This window comes from Mytilus californianus, unplaced genomic scaffold (genome assembly GCF_021869535.1).
Source record: "Mytilus californianus isolate M0D057914Y unplaced genomic scaffold, xbMytCali1.0.p SCAF_3, whole genome shotgun sequence".
Lineage (NCBI taxonomy): Eukaryota > Metazoa > Mollusca > Bivalvia > Mytilida > Mytilidae > Mytilus > Mytilus californianus.
Window position 1 is genome coordinate 129,348,741 of NW_026262679.1, and position 20,089 is coordinate 129,368,829.

The window sequence follows — 20,089 nt, forward strand, 5'->3', positions numbered from 1 at the left end:
TTGTTTTAGAGTACTTTACGATATTTTAGCCCATTATATGTGGCCCTGAATCCAAAATGAAGACTTTCTAAATTGGTGGTAAACATTTATGGTGCACATCATTCAGGAGGGTCTGGATGGGGTTTACAGAATAGGAAATAATGCCCCTCCCCCAAATATAATGATAGTGAAAAGAGAAAAATAAGCAAAAAATAAAGAATAGAGAATAATGGGGCGCAAAGAATAAATAAAAAAATGAGGCATTGTAATAACAGTTAAAGAAATGAACGATGTAGGGGCCAGCTGAAGGCCGACTCCGGGTGCGGGATTTTCTCGCTGTGTTGAAGACCCATTGGTGGCCTTGGGCTGTTTTCTGCTCTTTGGTCGGGTTGTTGTCTCTTTGACACATTCCCCATTTCCATTCTCAATTTTACAGAATAAAAAGAATCATATGATTACAGATAAATTTAATCGAAAAATAATTTTATGAGCTTTTTACAGAATAAGCGTTGCTTTTAAAGAAAAAGGAAAATGACCCCCAAAATCAAAGAATACAGAAGGCCCCCTAATTAAGACCACCATTCAGATTTACATAAAGCAATAAAACAAATACACGATCGTTTCTGAAGATCCCTGTAGCAGGTTTGCATTCTTCAAGGATTTGTTTAGTACTAGATAAATCCTTACTTTCTTGTTTGGTACTATACAAATCCTTGCTTTCTTGTTTAGTACTATACAAATCCTTGCTTTCTTGTAATGTTAACACTAAAAAGTATATTGCTTCAATTGTAAATAAACAACCTTCTGAACGCTAATTTTACGACCTTTTTTCAATCAACATTAGAATTACAATACTGAAACTCCATTTTTTTCTAGCCTGTGACATGTATGGCCTTAAAAGTGAGACATAGCGATCCTAGATTCCGTCGTCGTCGTCGGCATCGTCAAAATAAAGGTTCAGTTTGTGGTTAAATTTTTTTTTCAGACATTAATAACTTTGTCAAACCTGTATTAAATTTCATAAATTTGGACAAGCTTCTTTTTTTCCAAAGACAGTATCTAGAGCAAAATTTAAAAAATATATTTTTTTATTTTTGTGCATTTTTCTGATCATAGTAAAATGAACTTATTTTTTTACTGTTAACATTTATAAATACAGTCGAAGGTTTAAGTTTTTTAGTCATTAATAACTTGTTCACACTTTCATGGAATTTTACTTAAGAGAAGCTTTTGTTGTGATCAAAAGACAGTATCCAGATCATTATTATGATTTTTTTCCATTTTACTGATAAAAGGACTTTTTTTTGCAGATAGTTTGGGTCAAGGTTAGTTACACATCAATTACACTGTCAAACCTTCATAGAACTTTATTAAACTTTGGTAGAAGCTTTTTCATGATCAAGATATAATTTCTGAAGCAAAATTTTGATTTTTTTTCATTTATAGTAGAAGCCAAGTTTCAGTGCCCATTCCCTGTGTTTATTATATAATATCTGGTTTTACTGTATCAATAATTTCCAGGAGTTCTGGATTTTTATATAGACTGGAAGTTTATGTTTAAGTTATTTAAAGACTTTTTATTTTTGTTTGTGGCATACTTTTTACGCGTACTTTCAAGCGTACCTCCTTAGGCTCCTTAGAGTATGTAAAAAAAGGCCAAATAAATATCCTATAATTTTTTCACACTCCCAATCGTTATTTATTTATTTTGAGGAACCCATGTGCAATCCTGTATTGTAAGTTAAAGTGCCCATTCAAGCGTTTTACTGACACTGATCGGAAACCAGCAAAATGGCCAGCACGACTTCAGGAACTGCCGACGGATGGAAGGCAAAATTAAACAAAGCTTTGCAAGAAAAGAATTTTTTCACCGATTTATTGCAAAAGATCGAAGACAAAACTGGCGTTCGACGCATGTATATAGTAATTGGTAAGATATAATTAACAGTATTCCCATTTGAAGGTGTGATGTGAATGGACCTTGACCGGTAACAGCTGTTTGTGGCCTTGAACCAAAGATCCAGTACATCGTTTAAATTAATTTCTATATATTTTAATTAAGAATTTTTATTGTGGAACAGTGTTGATTTTCATGTTTCATATTAAATTGCTTCACATTTGTAAAAATGGATCATTGGAACATGTATTCTGCACAGCAAGGTTATTCCCATCCATTGCTTAACAGTAGAATTTTGCATTTGGTTTCTTACATTGGCTCCACTGTGCCTTCAGAGCCTGAAAAACTGCTGATAGAGCTGGGAGCGTGTCTCCCCAGTGGAGACCGGATACCTAAAATGTGGATCAAAGGAGCCAGGAGACCAATGATAAAATAAGGATGGAGTCCATGTTCATGATGTTATCCCCCAATATTGTACATGTACATGTATGTTGTACTATCATTTTGAATTTCCATTTGGAAAAAAAGGAATGCTTAGATAAAACTGTATCAGTGTTGATTAATACATGTACTATGGTATGAAATGCTAGTATAATTTTCAATGCGCATAAGTCTCAAGTTGGTAATGGTATGAAAACCCACCTGCCAAGTTAAGTTCAGCTGTTCTGAGATTACTGGCAGATTTTTTTTGCAAAGTTTGTTGTATTTTTCATGCAAAATTATTGCACATACATGTAAGGAAATAAAAAATGATATGTTATGCTTTTTTATGCTCACAGAGCTATTATTGCTTGTATCCACTTCATTTGAACACTGGTTGATAGTTGTCTCATTGGCAATTATACCACATGTGTTCATCATATGATCTGAAACTGATTTTTTAGTCTAGGCAAACTGGTACATGTACAAAATGTATATATATAAACAAGTCTAAATTGAAAACAACGTTCAAACCTATGATTGCATTGGATAAAAACCGCAATTTTTATAGGTGTGCATGCAAAACAAATTTCTTGTTAGAGGGGTCTAAATACAGCACAAACAACATTTTCCAAAAGACCAAAAAAGTGAAAAAGTATATTTTAACAAAACGCATTTGACTAACAGGTCGAACAACAAATGTTCTTAAACCCTGCTGACTGCCATTGGCAATTGCCAAATAAACGGATCACCGATGTAATAAATGGATCTTAATTATAAATTTAATACTAAACAGAAAACAATAACCTTGCGGAAAAGATGGTATACCGCAAACAAAAGGTGCAAAGGTTTTTGTACACCATACCTGGATTTCGACAATTAATGTCTCTTCAGTGATGTTAGGAATCTAAACAGTATTTGGAAAGCCATACAATTTACCTCAATTTAGGATAGACTCTTGAATTTTCAGGAGTCAAAATAGGATGAACGGATCATATAAACCCGAAGGCAAATATAATACAAGCCCAAACGAAAAAATATAAACAAGTCTAAATTGAAAACAACGTTCAAACATATGATTGCATTGGATAAAAACCGCAATTTTTATATGTGTGCATGCAAAACAAATTTCTTGTTAGAGGCAGGGGTCTAAATACAGCACAAACAACATTTTCCAAAAGACCAAAAAAGTGAAATATATGTATGTTAAGTAAAATATTGTGTCAATTTAAGTACATTGTGTACCTGTAATATCCAGATAAAAATGAATTACCAAACTCCCAATTTTTAACCTCGGTTTCTCAACAAAAAGTATCTTACGTTTGTTTTATGATTTTTCAAAGATGGGACCTTCTCGAAATTACAAAAAAAACCCAATAAAATTTGAAAACCGTATCATCTCCCCTTAAGACATTGTAAGATTACATGTACATGTATGAATGTATTATTATATTATTATGAAACATAATTAGACACATACAGATCATTATATTATATGGTTTGGTTTCTTCCTTATTGAGTTAACCTTCAGGCAACATTTAAAACCTGTTTGATTAAAAACACATATATCCACATGCCAAAACTATGTACCACATTTTCTCCCTAGGTCAGTTTGACACAATATTTTTTCTTTTACTTGTAATGATTGTAAAATCAAATGCATAATTTTTTTGTGTATTTTGAGAAATTAAGAATCATGTACGTTTACCATAAATGATCTCATGGATATGAAAATGGTTAAAAGTTATTATTATGAAAATATATAAATTAAATGATACAGAAAATAATTTAATGTAAGGTCACTTTTTGGTCCCACATGCATGAATTCAAATATCAAAATTAAAGTATTATACATAGAAATCTATAATTAACTTATATGCAAAGAAGTGAGGTGTTGGTGGTTGATGTAGTCTCTTGTAGAGCAATCGCCTATAAAAAAAAATTTCCAAGAAATAAATAAAAATTTTAAAAAATCACTCTCTCTATGAGGCCCCATATTTTTTGGAGCTGGTGTCCAATGAACAACACATCAAATTGGTGTGGCCTTAGCATCCTTCTTATTTTGAAGATGAAATGATATCATAGAACTGATTTTTTCAAAATACATAAAACATTATTATTAAACTTATGATTTTATAATGAAACATATGCACATATATATGGGATCTAATTAAAAGAAATTCCTATTTTCAAATGTTTGATAATCTGTTTCTTGTGTTTACAAAAGCTGTCCCCCTTTGGCATATTACCATTTGAAATTAAGCAATAGAAATGGTCCAGGAACAATTTATTACGGAAGGAAAAAATTACCAAGTTGGCATATTTTTTAAAATTTTTTTTTATGTTACTAATGTCTATAGTCATTAAAGTTTAAAAGTACAGATTTCATGTATTGTATGTCGTCTTTGTTCCAAGCTTTATCACTTTCCAGTCAACATCTGGTAATACAAAAGGTGACAGTGTGCTTTAAAAAGAAATGTTTCTTATCAGTGTATTAATACAGATTATAGCATAAGTACTCTGAGTCTTCTACTCTTCTCTCTTTATATTGTCCTTGACTTGATTCTCCTTTAGTTACCAAGGTTAAAGAGATTTTAAACAGAATTAGAAGAAATGTCAGGCTTGCTCATTTTTTGTTTTGGAAGCCCTGAAATGGGAACCCTTTTCTTTAGTTCTGAACTGGAAAAAAAATCATATAATACTAATAGAGAGACAATTTTGATGAAGTTGATATTTGTTTATACACCAGTACAATGTATTGGTAAATTCATATTGATAACTTTTAGGCAATAAAATAATTTTTATGACAAAAATGAAAAACATTGCAGTGGAACATTGAACAATTACATATATATGATGAAATTTCAAGTGTTGATTGTGTTGTGCAAAGAGTTTTGTGAGAACAGAAGGAAATTTAAGGGTTGATACTTTTTTCCATAAAACTCGAGAATTACAGGAAAGTAGAACCATTTTAAAGTAAGCAAACTAAATGCTGTTGCAATCAGACTTAATTGATTGTCAGCTTTCTATTTAGATCACCGGCAATGACTGGTAAATGATATAAGGCTTCTAAATTGATAATATATTCAATTTTAAGGGCTTCTGAAATATTCATTTTTTATTTCATTAGAAAAATGAAATGTAAAATTTTTTGATTTTTTGTTTGTTTGTCAGAAAGTAGTTATTTCTTCTTTGTGAATTGAACTCACATAACAGAACTGCACCCCTGCATTGCTTATATCCATTTCACTGTTTCAATGTGTATACTCCTATTTTGTCAAAGTGTTAAAAAAAAAGTAAAATCACAAAAATACCGAACTCTGAGGAAAATTCAAAACAGAAAGTCCCTAATCAAATGGCAAAATCAAATGACAAAACACATCAAACGAGGGATAACAACTGTCATATTCCTGACTTGGTACAGGCATTTTCTTATGTAGAAAATGGTGGATTAAACATGGTTTTATAGCTAGCTAAACCTCTCACTTGTATGACAGTTGCATAAAATTCCATTATATTGACAACGATGTGTGAACAAAACAAACAGACACAGTAGGCAAGAATTTCAGAATTGGGGTACAGCAGTCAACATTGTCTTATAATCTTAATCACTATAAAAACAAACAAATATGTAACAAAGAAACATGATTGATTATGAGCAGTCTACACAAATGCAGGGTTCTCAAAGTTCAACTATTGAGTATTCAAAGGTACATTGCACAAGATATTTTCACTGCCTATTGATTAACTTACACATGTAGAAATGAATTAAGAAATACCGGTATACAAGTCGAAAAAATATATTTAAGGGATGTCATAACAAATTTAAATATTTTTTAATGAAACAAGTGCTTTATTAATGTCACAATATCATTTATGTAAAACAGGTCCTTAAGAACCCTGAAAATGTATTATGGTATTAAAAGACTTCCTAGTATTTATATAAGTAATATATTCTAACGTCTTGTATCTCTTTTCAATTTTAGCTCTGGCAGCATTTTTGGGCATTTATTTAATGGTAGGATATGGAGCACAGTTTGTGTGTAATTTTGTTGGATTCCTCTATCCAGCTTATGCATCGTAAGTAGAAGTTATTGGTGTATACATTTATTGATGCACTTAAACATGTTAATAGATAGAAACAAATTGGAAAATTTATATGAATTGCTTTATATATATATATATTGTTACAATAAATGAAAACTTTTGGTTTGTTATAAAGACATTACTTAGTTTTGGATAAAAATAATAGACATGAATAAAGTATGCTTGAAAAATGTGAAAATTTTAATGAATTGAAATTGAAAATATCATTGTTTTTATAACAGAACTTAATTTACATTGAGCAAATTTAAATGTTTTTAAAGTAGGAAAGATTATTTTGATATGATTTCACACATCAGATAACAATTCACAAGTTGTATTTAAAATCCTCAGCATGTCAGGTACTTGTACAATGTACTTCTTTAATGACTTATCCTATACCACTTCATATTGGTGTGTGTCACTATTCAAAGAGTTTAGTACAACTTGATTTAAACAGTGCTTGGAAAATTGTCATACACATATATATTCATCTAAAATGTACAAACTCTATTATGAGTTCTTGTTATTTAATTTGATACAGGACTTATAGTTTATATAAAATAATTCCATCAATAAAAACTGATTTAAAAAAATATTTGAAACCCAAGAAACTTGACATATTTTGAATGTATGCGTGTACTTTCCCATTCTCATCAAGATTATTTTAGTTTGTAAGATAATTAAAAAAAATGTCCTTGTTTGATTTTGATTCATACATAGATTTACTTATGCCTTTAAATGCCTGCAAATTTCAATACACATGCACATGTATTTACCAAAATAGAATTGTATAAAGTAATAAAGATTTGAACTGAAAGAAGAAATGGGATTATATTTTGATTGATAAATGACTTCTTGGCATAATGCTTCAATGAAACATAATGTCAAGGTTTAATTCAGAAAGGTATCATTGTAACGTTGACCATTGAACTGCCAAAAGTAAAATGAAACTAGTATGAAATGTTTTATGTCTCAGAGTAAAAGCCATAGAGAGCAGTCAGAAAGAAGATGATACACAATGGTTGACATACTGGGTGGTTTATAGCTTTTTCGCATTGGTTGAGTTCTTCGCTGACATTTTCCTGTTCTGGATCCCATTTTACTGGTTTCTGAAGGTTTGTATATCAGAGAAAAAGAATATATCATATGGCTTTTTCAATATCACCCAAGGTACCAATATAATCCCGATAGCTTTGCTCTTTGGATTATATTGGTTGAGGGTAACTTTGGTGAGTGATTTTGACAAAAAACCATATCATATAACACTACATTGAATACCTAAATTAGATGAATTTCACATGACTTGACGTCTCTGCAACCATGACTGAAATCAGTAGATGACGTTATACAGAATAGGGATTTGAAAAAACCTTTGCAACTGTGACTTATATGATGGTGGGTTATATCAATAGCATCACAATGGCTGATACAACATGACAGCCATTGATTGTATTACACATACAATTTACTTGTATTTACTACTGAGCATATAATAATACATGTATATTTTAAATGAATGAAAAATACACAGTAATTGTAATGTAAAAAAAATTAATGTCGTAGTGGTCAAAGTGTAGAAAATGAACAGGTCTGGTATATATGCATTTATTTCATATCCATTATCAATTTGTTCTTGTCAAATCACTACTAAAAAGCAGATATGAAAACATGAAGCCTTGGCCAATTGATTGAATATTTATGAATAAAAGTAAATGGGGTATATATGTCATATGTCATAATTTTATAACAAAGGAGAGGGGACCGTTACAACACAATTGTGTGCTTGTACATCGACATATGGATAGGCGAGAGATTAAATTTTTGTAAATAAGTTATCTTTACAAACAATGATGTTACAGTGTGTTAATCAGACAAAAATGTTGTCTTAAACAGTATCAAACAAGGTCATTTCTTGAATCGTTCAGAAATTTAAAAAAAATAAAGTATATTGTCTTAAACAATTATGAAGATAGTTTCTGCTTTTGGTAACCATCTACAACAATTTAAGAATAAGCAAAAGAGATATAAATATTTTCATAGACATGGAGAAAGCAATGGCTAATTGTCCAACAGATCCTCTGGCATTATTAAACTGTTTGTAGAAATTGCTGAAATATTAGAACTGTTCATTGTAGTGTGTGTTCTTAGTATGGTGTATGGCTCCTATTGCTTCCAATGGCTCCCAGATGATCTACCATCGTCTGATCAAACCTATTGTCCTCAAGTACCAAAACAAAATCGATAGTGCTATCGACAAGGCTGCTGATAGACTACAAGAGGGTAAGTGACAATCACAGAAAGGGGAATATTTATTCCATTTTATCTGTAAAGAAGTGGTTAGGTAAATGGTTTAACTTAAAGTAAATAACATTTTATAATTGAATGTTGGGGAAAATGAAAGGAACAGAAATTAATAATAGAACAGGGTTACTTATCAAGTCCTATTATTTTAATTTGTTTCACTTTTTGGGGACAGAACAGACTATTTAATTGTTACATATTTTCAATTCTTGTTCAATTTTAAAATAATTTGAGAAATGGAATAAAGCATTTAGCCAATAGGGCAACATGATAACATATAATTGTTGGAGATCACCAAAGAAATAAAATCAAGGGAAGGTAGATCTTATAGAAAAATTCTTTTAACCATTTGAAAATATTTGTAAATTTTTTAATACTCTACAAAAATCAATATATCTCAATTTTATAACAAAAAAACCTCTCAACTCAATTGTTGTCTTTCAATAATGTTGAAAAACATTTTTTTCCAAACAAATCTCATAAGTCGAAATTTGAGGTTAATTCTGAGAAAATAAGAGTGGTGATGTAAAATCAAGGTTGGATGAGCACCTGTGACCCTTAAATAGCCTATGGTGATCTCTGAACGTTTTTTTATAACCCTTTTATGAAGGTTCACATTTGTCCATAAACAATTGTGGAAAGTGCCAAGTTCAATTGAATTATGGCTGTTCCTTTGATAAATAAATGTTTTTATTTTTTGTGTTTGTGTTTTGGTTGGCCCTTTAATTTTACTCCATAGCAGTACCTATAGCTTATAATGTATATAATTTCAATTCAGCTACTAACATGTCTGCTTTAACCAACTTTTTTAATTTTCCTTGTGAAGTGTTTGGTAAAGCAAAACAAAAAGGTAAGTGATATGGTTACCATGGTTACAGAAATTATTTACCTGTTTCTGTTTACTCTAATAAAAAACTAACCAATTGATGATTTACTTAAATCTTTTTTCAAACTAGATACAAGATTTCAAGTTTTGTTTGTTAAGAATTCATTGCTTATGACTTACATGCAAGAGAAACATGTGTTAGGTCTAGGGGAATATTTGAAATTTATAGAGATAAGTAAGTTTATTTCAGTATATTTTTCTGGATATAACCAAGAACCAAGTCAAATTGTTAGACAGACTTTTCTCTTACATTTGTGATGATAAAAAGTCTGCAAAAAAATCATTCCTTTTTTAAATGAATTTGATCTTATCTACCTAAACAACTTGCAAACTAAAATGAATTTTTCTAACTTATAATATCTGAATCAAACATGCATCTTCTTTAATATAAATATAACAGCAATGATCTATAAGCATACATCTATTTCATGTTCTAATTGGTTAGCTTTTCAGTTATATTTATTTATTTGTTTTGTTTGCAATCCAGGCCTTGGTAACCTTTGCACTTGATTATCCAACTATACACTATAGTTCTTAAACCACCAAAGGCTTGTTAAAAGGCTTTATAGTTTTTTTTAAACTAAACCATGTAAAACAGACAAGTTTTTAGTAGAAGGTATTAGATAAAAGCTTGATGGCAAAAGCTTGGTAACTTAGGAACTTCTATTCACTTATTAAAAATATTGGCCAGCTTGGGTTACAAATTATTTGCAATTTTCAAGATCATATGATATATTGACAATTGCAATTTTTATATTCCTCTCAGAAACCACTAAACCATTAATTTGTGTGACAATGCTGTCTGTGATGAATTTTGCCTTTGATTCCCATCCTGCTGCTATAATGTATACCTAGATTTATCCTGAAATGAAATTTGTTCTAAAGTTTTGATAGAAAAATTGGGTGAACGGACAGAAAGTCACAGGACAAAAAGTCACAGGACATAAAGTCACAAATTTGATAGGACAAAAAGTCACAAATAATTTGTTGACAATTGTTTGAATATATAAGAGAAAGATCTTGAAATATTTTCTTTTTATTACATAAATTCATTTTTAAGTTTAGGAAATTGTTCATAAGCCTTGATAAATAAAAAGTTATTAAATTTTAATCATGCAAAGGATATATATTTCTTGGCACAATGAAGCTTTTAAGTACCAAGCCACTTTGACATTTTGTTTTCATAACAATTATTTGATCATTATTGATATTTATTGAAAAAATGTTAATTACAAAGTTGCTTCGTATATAATAGTTCAAGAAAAAACAAAAAAAATATTTTTTAAATTAATGTTTTCTTGTTTAAAGAAAAATAATCTCAAAACTGAATTGTGACTTTTTGTCCTGTGACTTTTTGTCCGTGACTTTTTGTCCTGTGACTTTCTGTCCTACATTCAAAAATTGGACCATCCTGATGCTATTAGTTACAAGATGCTTTTTGTCGAGCCTGCGACTTTTGTCGCAGAAAGCTCGACATAGGGATAGTGATCCGGCGGCGGCGGCGGCGTTAGCTAACTTCTTAAAAGCTTTATATTTTAGAAGGTGGAAGACCTGGATGCTTCATACTTTGTTGTAGATGCCTCATGTTATGAAGCTTCCGTCAGTCACATGTCCAATGTCCTTGACCTCATTTTCATGGTTCAGCGACTACTTGAAAAAAAAGTTCAGATTTTTTGGAATGTTAAATTCTCTCTTATTATAAGTAATAGGATAACTATATTTGGTATGTGCGTACCTTGCAAGGTCCTCATGCCTGTCAGATAGTTTTCACTTGACCTCGACCTCATTTCATGGATCAGTGAACAAGGTTAAGTTTTCGTGGTCAAGTCCATATCTGAGATACTATAAGCAATAGGTCTACTATATTTGGTGTATGTAATGATAGTAAGGGGTACATGTCCAACTGGCAGGTGTCATCTGACCTTGACCTCATTTTCATGGTTCAGTGGTCATAGTTTAGTTTTTGTGTTTTGGTCTGTTTTTTGTCGAGCCTGCGACTTTTGTCGCAGAAAGCTCGACATAGGGATAGCGATCCGGCGGCGGCGGCGTTAGCTAACTTCTTAAAAGCTTTATATTTTAGAAGATGGAAGACCTGGATGCTTCATACTTTGTATATGGATGCCTCATGTTACGAAGTTTTCGTCAGTCACATGTCCAATGTCCTTGACCTCATTTTCATGGTTCAGTGACTACTTGAAAAAAAAGTTCAGATTTTTTGTAATGTTAAATTCTCTCTTATTATAAGTAATAGGATAACTATATTTGGTATGTGCGTACCTTGCAAGGTCCTCATGCCCGTCAGACAGTTTTCACTTGACCTCGACCTCATTTCATGGATCAGTGAATAAGGTTAAGTTTCCGTGGTCAAGTCCATATCTCAGATACTATAAGCAATAGGTCTAGTATATTCGGTGTATGGAAGGACTGTAAGGTGTACATGTCCAACTGGCAGGTGTCATCTGACCTTGACCTCATTTTCATGGTTCAGTGGTTATAGTTAAGTTTTTGTGTTTTGGTCTGTTTTTCTTATACTGTATGCAATAGGTCTACTATATTTGGTGTATGGAATGATTGTAAGGTGTACATGTCTAGCTGGCAGGTGTCATCTGACCTTGACCTCATTTTCATGGTTCAGTGGTCAAAGTTAAGTTTTTGAGTTTTGGTCTTTTTTTCTAATACTATATGCAATAGTTCAACTATATTTGGTGTATGGAAATATTTTATGATCTATATGTCAGTCACGCAGGTTTTATTTGACCTTGATATAAAAATAAGATGTGGTATGATTGCCAATTAAACAAATATCCACCTAAGACCAATGTAAAACAATTCAAAACTGGAAAACTAATGGCCTTATTTATGTAAAAAAACAATGAACAAAAAACAGATATATGATAAATAGCAACAACTGACAACCACTGAATTACAGGCTCCTGACTTGGGACCTGCACCCACAGAATGCGTACAGTGTCAAACATGTTTGCAATGCCCTTCCCTTCCACTCACCTGAGACAATGTTTGTAAGGAGTTTTGTCCCTTTTAAAATTTTGTTGAATAATGTTTGATATAAATCTTCAAATACATCTTTAAATTCAAAACTGCTTGATCAGCATGTTATTCAAAGACTTTTACCTTCCTACCAAATTACCAGAATATTAACTTCATATATGTTTAAATAAGCACCTATATTCATCGTCCTATAGAATAAAAAATACTGACAAATTAATGCAGTTTATATTCTAAATGTAATAGTACTCATTGTTCAGTTGTTAAACATGTACATGTCTAGTTGTCAATTCAAAACGAAAATATTGCATGTTACACTTAAACTGCTCCCTAACATATAAAGCATCTTTCTTTTAAACATCTAATGGAAATCTGATCTAGCCTGTAGATGCCTTTGGCTTACCATCTGCTTTTATTTACTTCATTTTAGTTGTTTTAAAAAATCTCAAATGTTATTTATTCAAACATTAAATTCAAGCTGATTTATAAACTTGTTGCCCAAGAAGACTGTGTTACCGATTGCTATTAGTCCAAGTCCATTGCCCATGTGTGTTGTTATACATTTTTGTACTTTCAAAATGTCTAACTTTTTTTTTCAAACAGCTAGATCATTTTTAACAGCATGAGGGCCATAATGTTTAAATAAATCCTTCTCGTACTTAACCACAGGAAATGACTTAGTTTTCAGCATCCTTCTGATAATGAAACAAAGAAAAAATATTTATTTAGATCCTCATTATAGTGAACCACAGATCCTTATTATACTGAACCACAAGTGTAAGATAAAGAGAAGATTAAAAACATGCTTATTATGTTAAATTTTAATTTCCCATTAATTGAGTGTAATATTATTTTTTTCAGTTGGTGATTTTGCTGAAGATATAGGAAGAGGAGCTGCTAATGATGCTATAAGGAAAAGAATGGCTGATGTCACTAAAGATGAATAAATTTGTGTGTAACCAAGAGGACTAATGCTCAACCTTCTTCATTTAATAATTGTACAACACCTGGATTTTTACTCTTAATTTTTGCATATCAGTTTTTTGTATTATTTAATTTTTACTAGATAATTTATCATCTTGTTTGCCTCCTGTTATTTATAGTACATTCCTTATTTCTGTTTTTAAGAAATGCCAACCATTTAATAAAATAAAACATGTTCAATTCATCCATTAGATGCTTTGGGTGCATTGGTTTACAAATTACATTAAAATGACAGAAAACATCATGAGCAAGAAAATGATAAAAATGACATTGGATTTTCACAAATATTACAAGTTAAATACATGTACAAAGTGCAAGAAAAAAATTATTAGCCTATTAAATAGCTTTAGATTTTCTTAAAAGAAAATACATATGTGCAAGTTTCTTATAATCATTTCTAGTGTTTCACAAGACTTAATATTTACTTTCACAAATGACTAATCATATCATTACATAACTTGTAAGTAAAAGTTTGAAGGATAAAACTCTGCAGCCGTAGTCAGTACAAAATAATATCTTTTTCTTTCAAACTACTTTGCATTAATTGGTAGTTTCAGAATCCAATGCAGTGATATTTTCCCACATGAACACCAAAACTTTGTGATTGGCTAACGTCCAAAACAACCAATGATGAGATATATATCCATCTTGGGGTACGAACAATGAAATTGCCTAAACTTCTTTATATTCTGAAAACTGTGAATTAGAAAAGTTGAATGTATTAAAGAAATGTAGATTTTTAACATGGAGAAGTGCAATAATATTGAAATATGTTTAAAGAAATGAACCTCTGTTTGATTTCTGTATTTTTTTGTTTGATTTTTCACCAGTTTGTTTATTCATCACAGAAACTGTAAAAAATATTTCTTTATAATTTATTGCCAGTTTATTGTTTACTAAAATTTTTACATTTTGTACATAGAATGTAATTATATTTAAGTGCTTGCCTGTGTGACCTGTACAGATATGTGGTTCTCCTATTTATATCAACTCTGAGCATTTAATGCCGTTTCTGTTTTATTTGGAATCTCAGCGTGAAATCTGAATAATGCAGTGCATTTATTCCTTTTTGCTCCTATTATGCTAGGTATTATTCCAAGTAACTAAATAAATATATTGAAGTATAATGCATATGATCATGACTATTAAATAGAAGATCTGAATAAAGACAGGGTAAAATATAATACTGCTCAATAATAGTTAAATAAAATTTTATTAAAAATCAAAAGAGTTGAGTAAAGAAAGAAATTTCTACACCTGACATCCATGATATAATAGGAATCATAATAATTTTGTATGTGAGATTGCTGTTATCTAGAAAAAGGGTGAAATTGAAATTGAGTAATTTGACACCAGGGGTAAAGAAATTGTTAAAAGATATGAATGAAGTTATCTCCCTTTATTTGAAGAACAATGATTAACAGAAACACTGCCACTTCATGTCTTTAGGCAGTGAGAAATTTTAGTCTCAAATCTAACTGTAACCAAGTGATGAAGCTGAGCTGTTAAATAACCTCGCTGAAATTATTGAGTGTCAGACATTTGTGTGTGTTTACTCATACTTAATTGGACAAGGGAGATAACATATTTTGGCTTTTTCTAGAAGTCATTTATTTTTAGCAAACAATGTAAAATAGTTAAATATAAAAAGGGCTGTGACATTTATATAAATTTAATGTAATGTTTGACTGTTGTTTTTAGTCTGTTTCAATCTTCTGACTATATATGAACTGAATGTTGTATCATTGTTAATTATTTCTAGTCCACATCAAGAATGTTTAATGAATTCTGTTTTCTTGTACTATGGTGCCTTATTAGAACATGAATAATCTAATTTAGCAGCTAATGGAATTTAAAAACATGCTCTTTGAAAGCATTCAACTGTGACTATATTATTAGTTCAGTTGTTTTAGAATTGGTAAATAGTGTTTGGTAGTATGAACATTTATAAATATACAAGATTAATTCAGTTTTTAAAAAGGTTTTTCTAACCCTCCCAAAAAACGAACAAAATTGAGTGAAGAATGGCTCAAAGCTATGTACTTTTGTTACAGTTCAAGCACAACTCTTTACCTCACCATACTATTTCTATGCACAATACAAATCTAGTGAAAATGAATCTGTGTATCATAATTCATAAATTAATGTTGTTATATTGTAAAAAATATAGTTTATAGTCATTCTCTATAAATGTGAAATTACATAATAATATTTATAAACTTTCAAAGTTATTCAGCATAGTACACATGTATATTACAACCTTGTTATGATGGAATTATTCACACAGCAAACATTCAGATGTTTGAGAGAGCAGAATCTGCTCTGTTTTGAAGATAATTTGAAGATATTTAACAAATAAGATAGATTTTAGGAAGATAAGGCAATAGCAGAGAACAAAATAAATTAAGAGAAATATAACAAGGTTTTAATATTAGATTTGATTCATCCTGACCATATTCCTCTGGTGAATGTTTTGAACCTTAGAAAAATTATTAAATTTATATACACCTGTTAATTTGTTTATTTCATGCCTCTCTTGTCTCATTGGAATGTTTTAAATATTGCCTACTTAGTGGTTAACCATTTTGAAACTTTCAAGAAAAGACTTCTCTGAAGTCACTGGGTCAGTCAGAATAAAAGTTAAAACCCAATGGGTCAACTATTGTGTATGGAACGAATGTTAGGTGTACATGTCAGTCTTTTTGTCTGCTATGTCATTTGTACTCTGGTGGAGAGTTTTTATACGACCGCAAAATTTTTTTTTCTTATATTGGTATGACATTGGTGGCGTTGGCGTCGTCCGAAGACACACTGGTTTTCGCACAATAACTTTAGTTTAAGTGAATGGATCTCTATGAAATTTTGCCATAAGGTTCAATTTCATATGAAAGATTTGACACCATATTTTAAATTCTATTATAAAATAGATTAAGTTAGCACTATGGTAAATTTAAATGGGTAATTATGGTTGCAAACTCCATTGGAAATCTGAATTGAGATCATGACCATGTCTTGAGGTAAAGAATTTTTTTTGGGGAAAAAGGGGGGGGGGGGGTAAAAAGAAATTGTGGAGGGTCAATTTTTTCTCATTTCAGATTTCAGAAATTGCACAAAAGCCAAAAAAAAAAGGGGGGGAGGGGGGGTAATTTTTTATTTTATTTGTGGGGGAGGGGGGGTCAATTCGCTATGTTCAGCAAAGTGATTTGCTCAAAAGCCAAAAATTGAATATTAATTCAAATCATATAACCAATTCTAAGTTCTTTGACTACAGTTATTCGTGTCAGAAACCTTTTATGTGTCAAAAATTTAATTACAATCCAAATTCAGACCTGTATCAAGTGCGAATATTGCGTCCATTTTTGCCTCAACTGTTCAGGGTTGGACCTCTGTGGTCGTATCCAGCTGCGCTCGGCGAAGCAATTTATTTCATTGGCAATCTTACCATATCTTATTACTATATTGCGGGTTTCATCTGACCTTTACTTTATTTTCATGGTATATTGGTCAATATTATGTATTTCTGTTAAGATCTATTTCTCGTGTATTATTAGTATGTCAACTATATTTGGTGTATGGAAAGATTGTAAGATGTACAGGCACTACCCTTGTGTCATGAGCTTGTGTTATATAAAGGTATGAAGGTAAAAATAAATTCTGAGACAAGAGCCTGTGTATACATATATCCATCTGACCTCATTTTCATGGTTCATTGTCGATGTTTGGTTTTAAGATCAGATCCGTTTCTCAGATGCTTTAAGCAGTAGGTTAACTTAGTTTGGTGTATGCAATGATAGTAAGAAGAACATATCTGCCTGACAGGGATTTAACTGACCTTACAACAAGGAATTATTTGAATCTGGAATAATTTTGAATTCTGGAAAAGTGATAAGAAATGTATGCTGAAAACTAACCAAACTTAAGCAGATGGCTAGTCAAAAATACACCCTAAATGCTGAAACATTACAACTTGCTCATGCATTGTTAATTGTTTCTTTTTGACTTTTTAAAATTTTGATATACATTTAAGTATGTTACAAATCCAATGTAATAATTTTAGTCAAATTGGTGAACATGAATTTGACAGCTAATGCCACTTTAATTCTCTTTCTCAGATACTCATAGCAATAGGGCAACTATATTTGGTGTTTGGACGTGTGATGTGTACATGGCCAAAGAAAGAGGATGTAAACAACTCTTACAGCTCTTTTCATAATGCTAGCAAGACAAAGGTTTGTTTGGCTTGCTTGCTTGTTTGTATCAATGTTTGCTTAAGCATTGTAATTAAGATTGACATCTGCAAACAATATAAGTAGGCGGAGTTAAATCTGTGTAAAGGTAAATTTGATTATTTGATAATGTCCAATCAAATTTAAATATAATGTATTCAAGTTTAAATCCTCCTTTTTATCTTGTTTTCAGATGTCAATCTTAATTACAATGCTTCAGCAAACATTGATACAAACAAAGCAAGCAAGCCAAACAAACCTTTGCCTTGCTAGCATTAGGAAAAGAGCTGTAAGTCATCCCACAACATTGAGCCAAACCCATACTGGTTAGTAAGCTATAATAAGCTCCTGCCTGACAAAATTTGAAACAATTCAATAGATAAACAACAGCCTGATGTATGGTAGATACAAAAGGAAAACAAATATGACAGAAGCAACCAATGACAACCACTGAATATCAGGCTCCGGACTTAGGACAGACACATACAAAATGTGGTGGTGTCAAACATGTTTGTGATTGCTCGATTACCTTACAAATTCCATAAAACAAATCTAGTTTACTTTATGAACTATAAAGCTCATAAGTCATAACTTCAATCAATGGACCATGAAAGTCGTCAAGTGCATCCAGTTACAGACAATGATTTAATTCTCAAAAGATAGTTGACCTTTTAAGATTCATCAAGAGGAATTGAAAAATATGGCCGTGTTTACACCACAAAATCTACTACTAGTAAAGACAAACTGATGCATCCAGGAAAGTTTTAAGGCATGGCAGGACCTGGATATATAAAAATTATATGTAGTCCTGTTTCAGAAATTTAAAAACTTACCTGGATTTTGATGTGCATTTTTTTCCAGTCTGCAGAATTAAGGTAGCAAAATAAACAAACACATGAGTTTTATTTGATACGGTCCACTCACACAGTTTAAATTGCCTATTGTTTGCAGATGTCTATTGTCCATCTATTGTCCATTTAAATCAATACTACTCACAACATTTATTATATGAGGGGAGCTTCTTAAACCTCTTTCGCAAATTAGTTAATTTTGGCACCTTCTGCAGGAAAAAAAAAATGAATAGGAAAATCCAGAAAAGTTTATAATTTTCTGAAACATAAAATGCATTTAAAATTTAATTATCTAATTCCTGCCATTCCTTAAAACTTTTCCAGGTGCACAGGTTTGTCTGTACTCAGAGTAAAATGTGTGGTGTAAATACGGCCATATTAGCCAAAAGGTTATGATGAACCTCAAGTTGTATCATCAATAACCAGATGAAGGGAAAAGATGGTTGTTAATGTTCAGAAGTCTGTGGGATTGGCTTTGTCACCAATTACCATTGTATCTAAGGTCAACATAAATTCAAATTTGCTTTTGTTTAGTTAGCAACCAGAAAAAAACCCTCAACAGAATAGCTGTTGTATCTTATGTTAGGCTCAAACAATTTATGGTGCTGTGGCTAATGGAGTAACCCTACCTTAAATGTTATGAAGACTGCAGTATCAGTTACATAGCAAAGTACTATTGTACCAAATATCTTTTGTCTTATTTGCAAAGTTGCTTTAGTTTTGTTGGTAACAAGTAAAACAAAAACTAAACAGCCTTTGTAATAGTTGTATCACTAAAGAAGATTCACACAGATTTGTAAAAATAATGAAAAGTAAAATTTATTTATCTGTGGTATAGAAGCACATGTGTTTGTTTATTTTGATGTTTTAAAAAAATCAGGAGTCATATAGACAATTTTTATTGGTTCTATTTAATAGTGTTTTACCACCTTGGTTATGCCCCATTTGCATATTTGCAAATTTTAGTTTTAAATCTTACATTAAAACTTAATCATTCGAAGTTTGACTGCAGACAGCTAATATAAAAATAAGGAGATGTGGTATGATTTCGAAAGAGACAACTATCCACCAAAGTTCAAATGAAGTGGGTGCAAGCAATTATAGGCAACCATAAGGCCTTCAACAATGAGAAAAACCCACACCATATAGCTAAGCAAAGTCCCATCCACCTATCATTTAAATGATGGACACTTATATGTGTTTATATATTGTTTCATGTGTTCTCTTTTCTTTTTTTTATAGTTAGATTTTGTGTCAAGAGTCTAATAAAACAGGAACATTTTTTACTTGTTTTTTTCAGTGAAGAGGCTGTATTTGTGTGAACTTTTGTGTTTTTGCCTTAAAGGCAGCAGTAGCGTCACCAATGTATTAATTTGTGATAAGGTCAGTTTAAGGGGAACCACTAGTAGTAGGTCATTGATATTTAGTATGCAGTTGTATTATTCAATTGACT

At 31.1% G+C, this 20,089-nt stretch overlaps 2 protein-coding genes across 3 annotated transcripts in view; both read left to right on the forward strand.

Annotated features, from left to right (window-relative positions):
- Positions 1–12,327, forward strand: part of LOC127736192 (multiple PDZ domain protein-like) — a 158,733-nt gene extending 146,406 nt beyond the window's left edge. The window contains exon 14 of the mRNA XM_052246767.1: positions 11,919–12,327. The gene's annotated coding sequence lies outside the window, so the exon portion shown is untranslated. The remainder of the gene's footprint in view (positions 1–11,918) is intronic.
- On the forward strand, positions 1,739–16,074 carry LOC127736198 (receptor expression-enhancing protein 5-like). Of its 2 annotated transcripts, XM_052246792.1 has the most exons (6): positions 1,739–1,909; positions 6,283–6,376; positions 7,359–7,497; positions 8,518–8,662; positions 9,510–9,533; positions 13,437–16,074. In XM_052246792.1, exons 1-6 carry the CDS (start codon positions 1,771–1,773, stop codon positions 13,520–13,522), a joined length of 627 nt encoding a protein of 208 aa, XP_052102752.1. In that variant the 5' UTR covers positions 1,739–1,770; the 3' UTR covers positions 13,523–16,074. The 2 variants fall into 2 exon arrangements, with proteins under 2 accessions (XP_052102752.1, XP_052102753.1); XM_052246793.1 differs by lacking the exon at positions 9,510–9,533.
- Positions 16,075–20,089: the final 4,015 nt, after the last annotated feature.

Coding starts and splice junctions, on each gene's coding strand:
- LOC127736198 (XM_052246792.1), top strand. CDS start 1,771: ATGGCCAGCACGACTTCAGGAACTGCCGACGGATGGAAGGCAAAATTA. Junction 7,498..8,517: donor CATTTTACTGGTTTCTGAAG/GTTTGTATATCA, acceptor TGTTCATTGTAG/TGTGTGTTCTTAGTATGGTG. Junction 9,534..13,436: donor TGGTAAAGCAAAACAAAAAG/GTAAGTGATATG, acceptor TATTTTTTTCAG/TTGGTGATTTTGCTGAAGAT.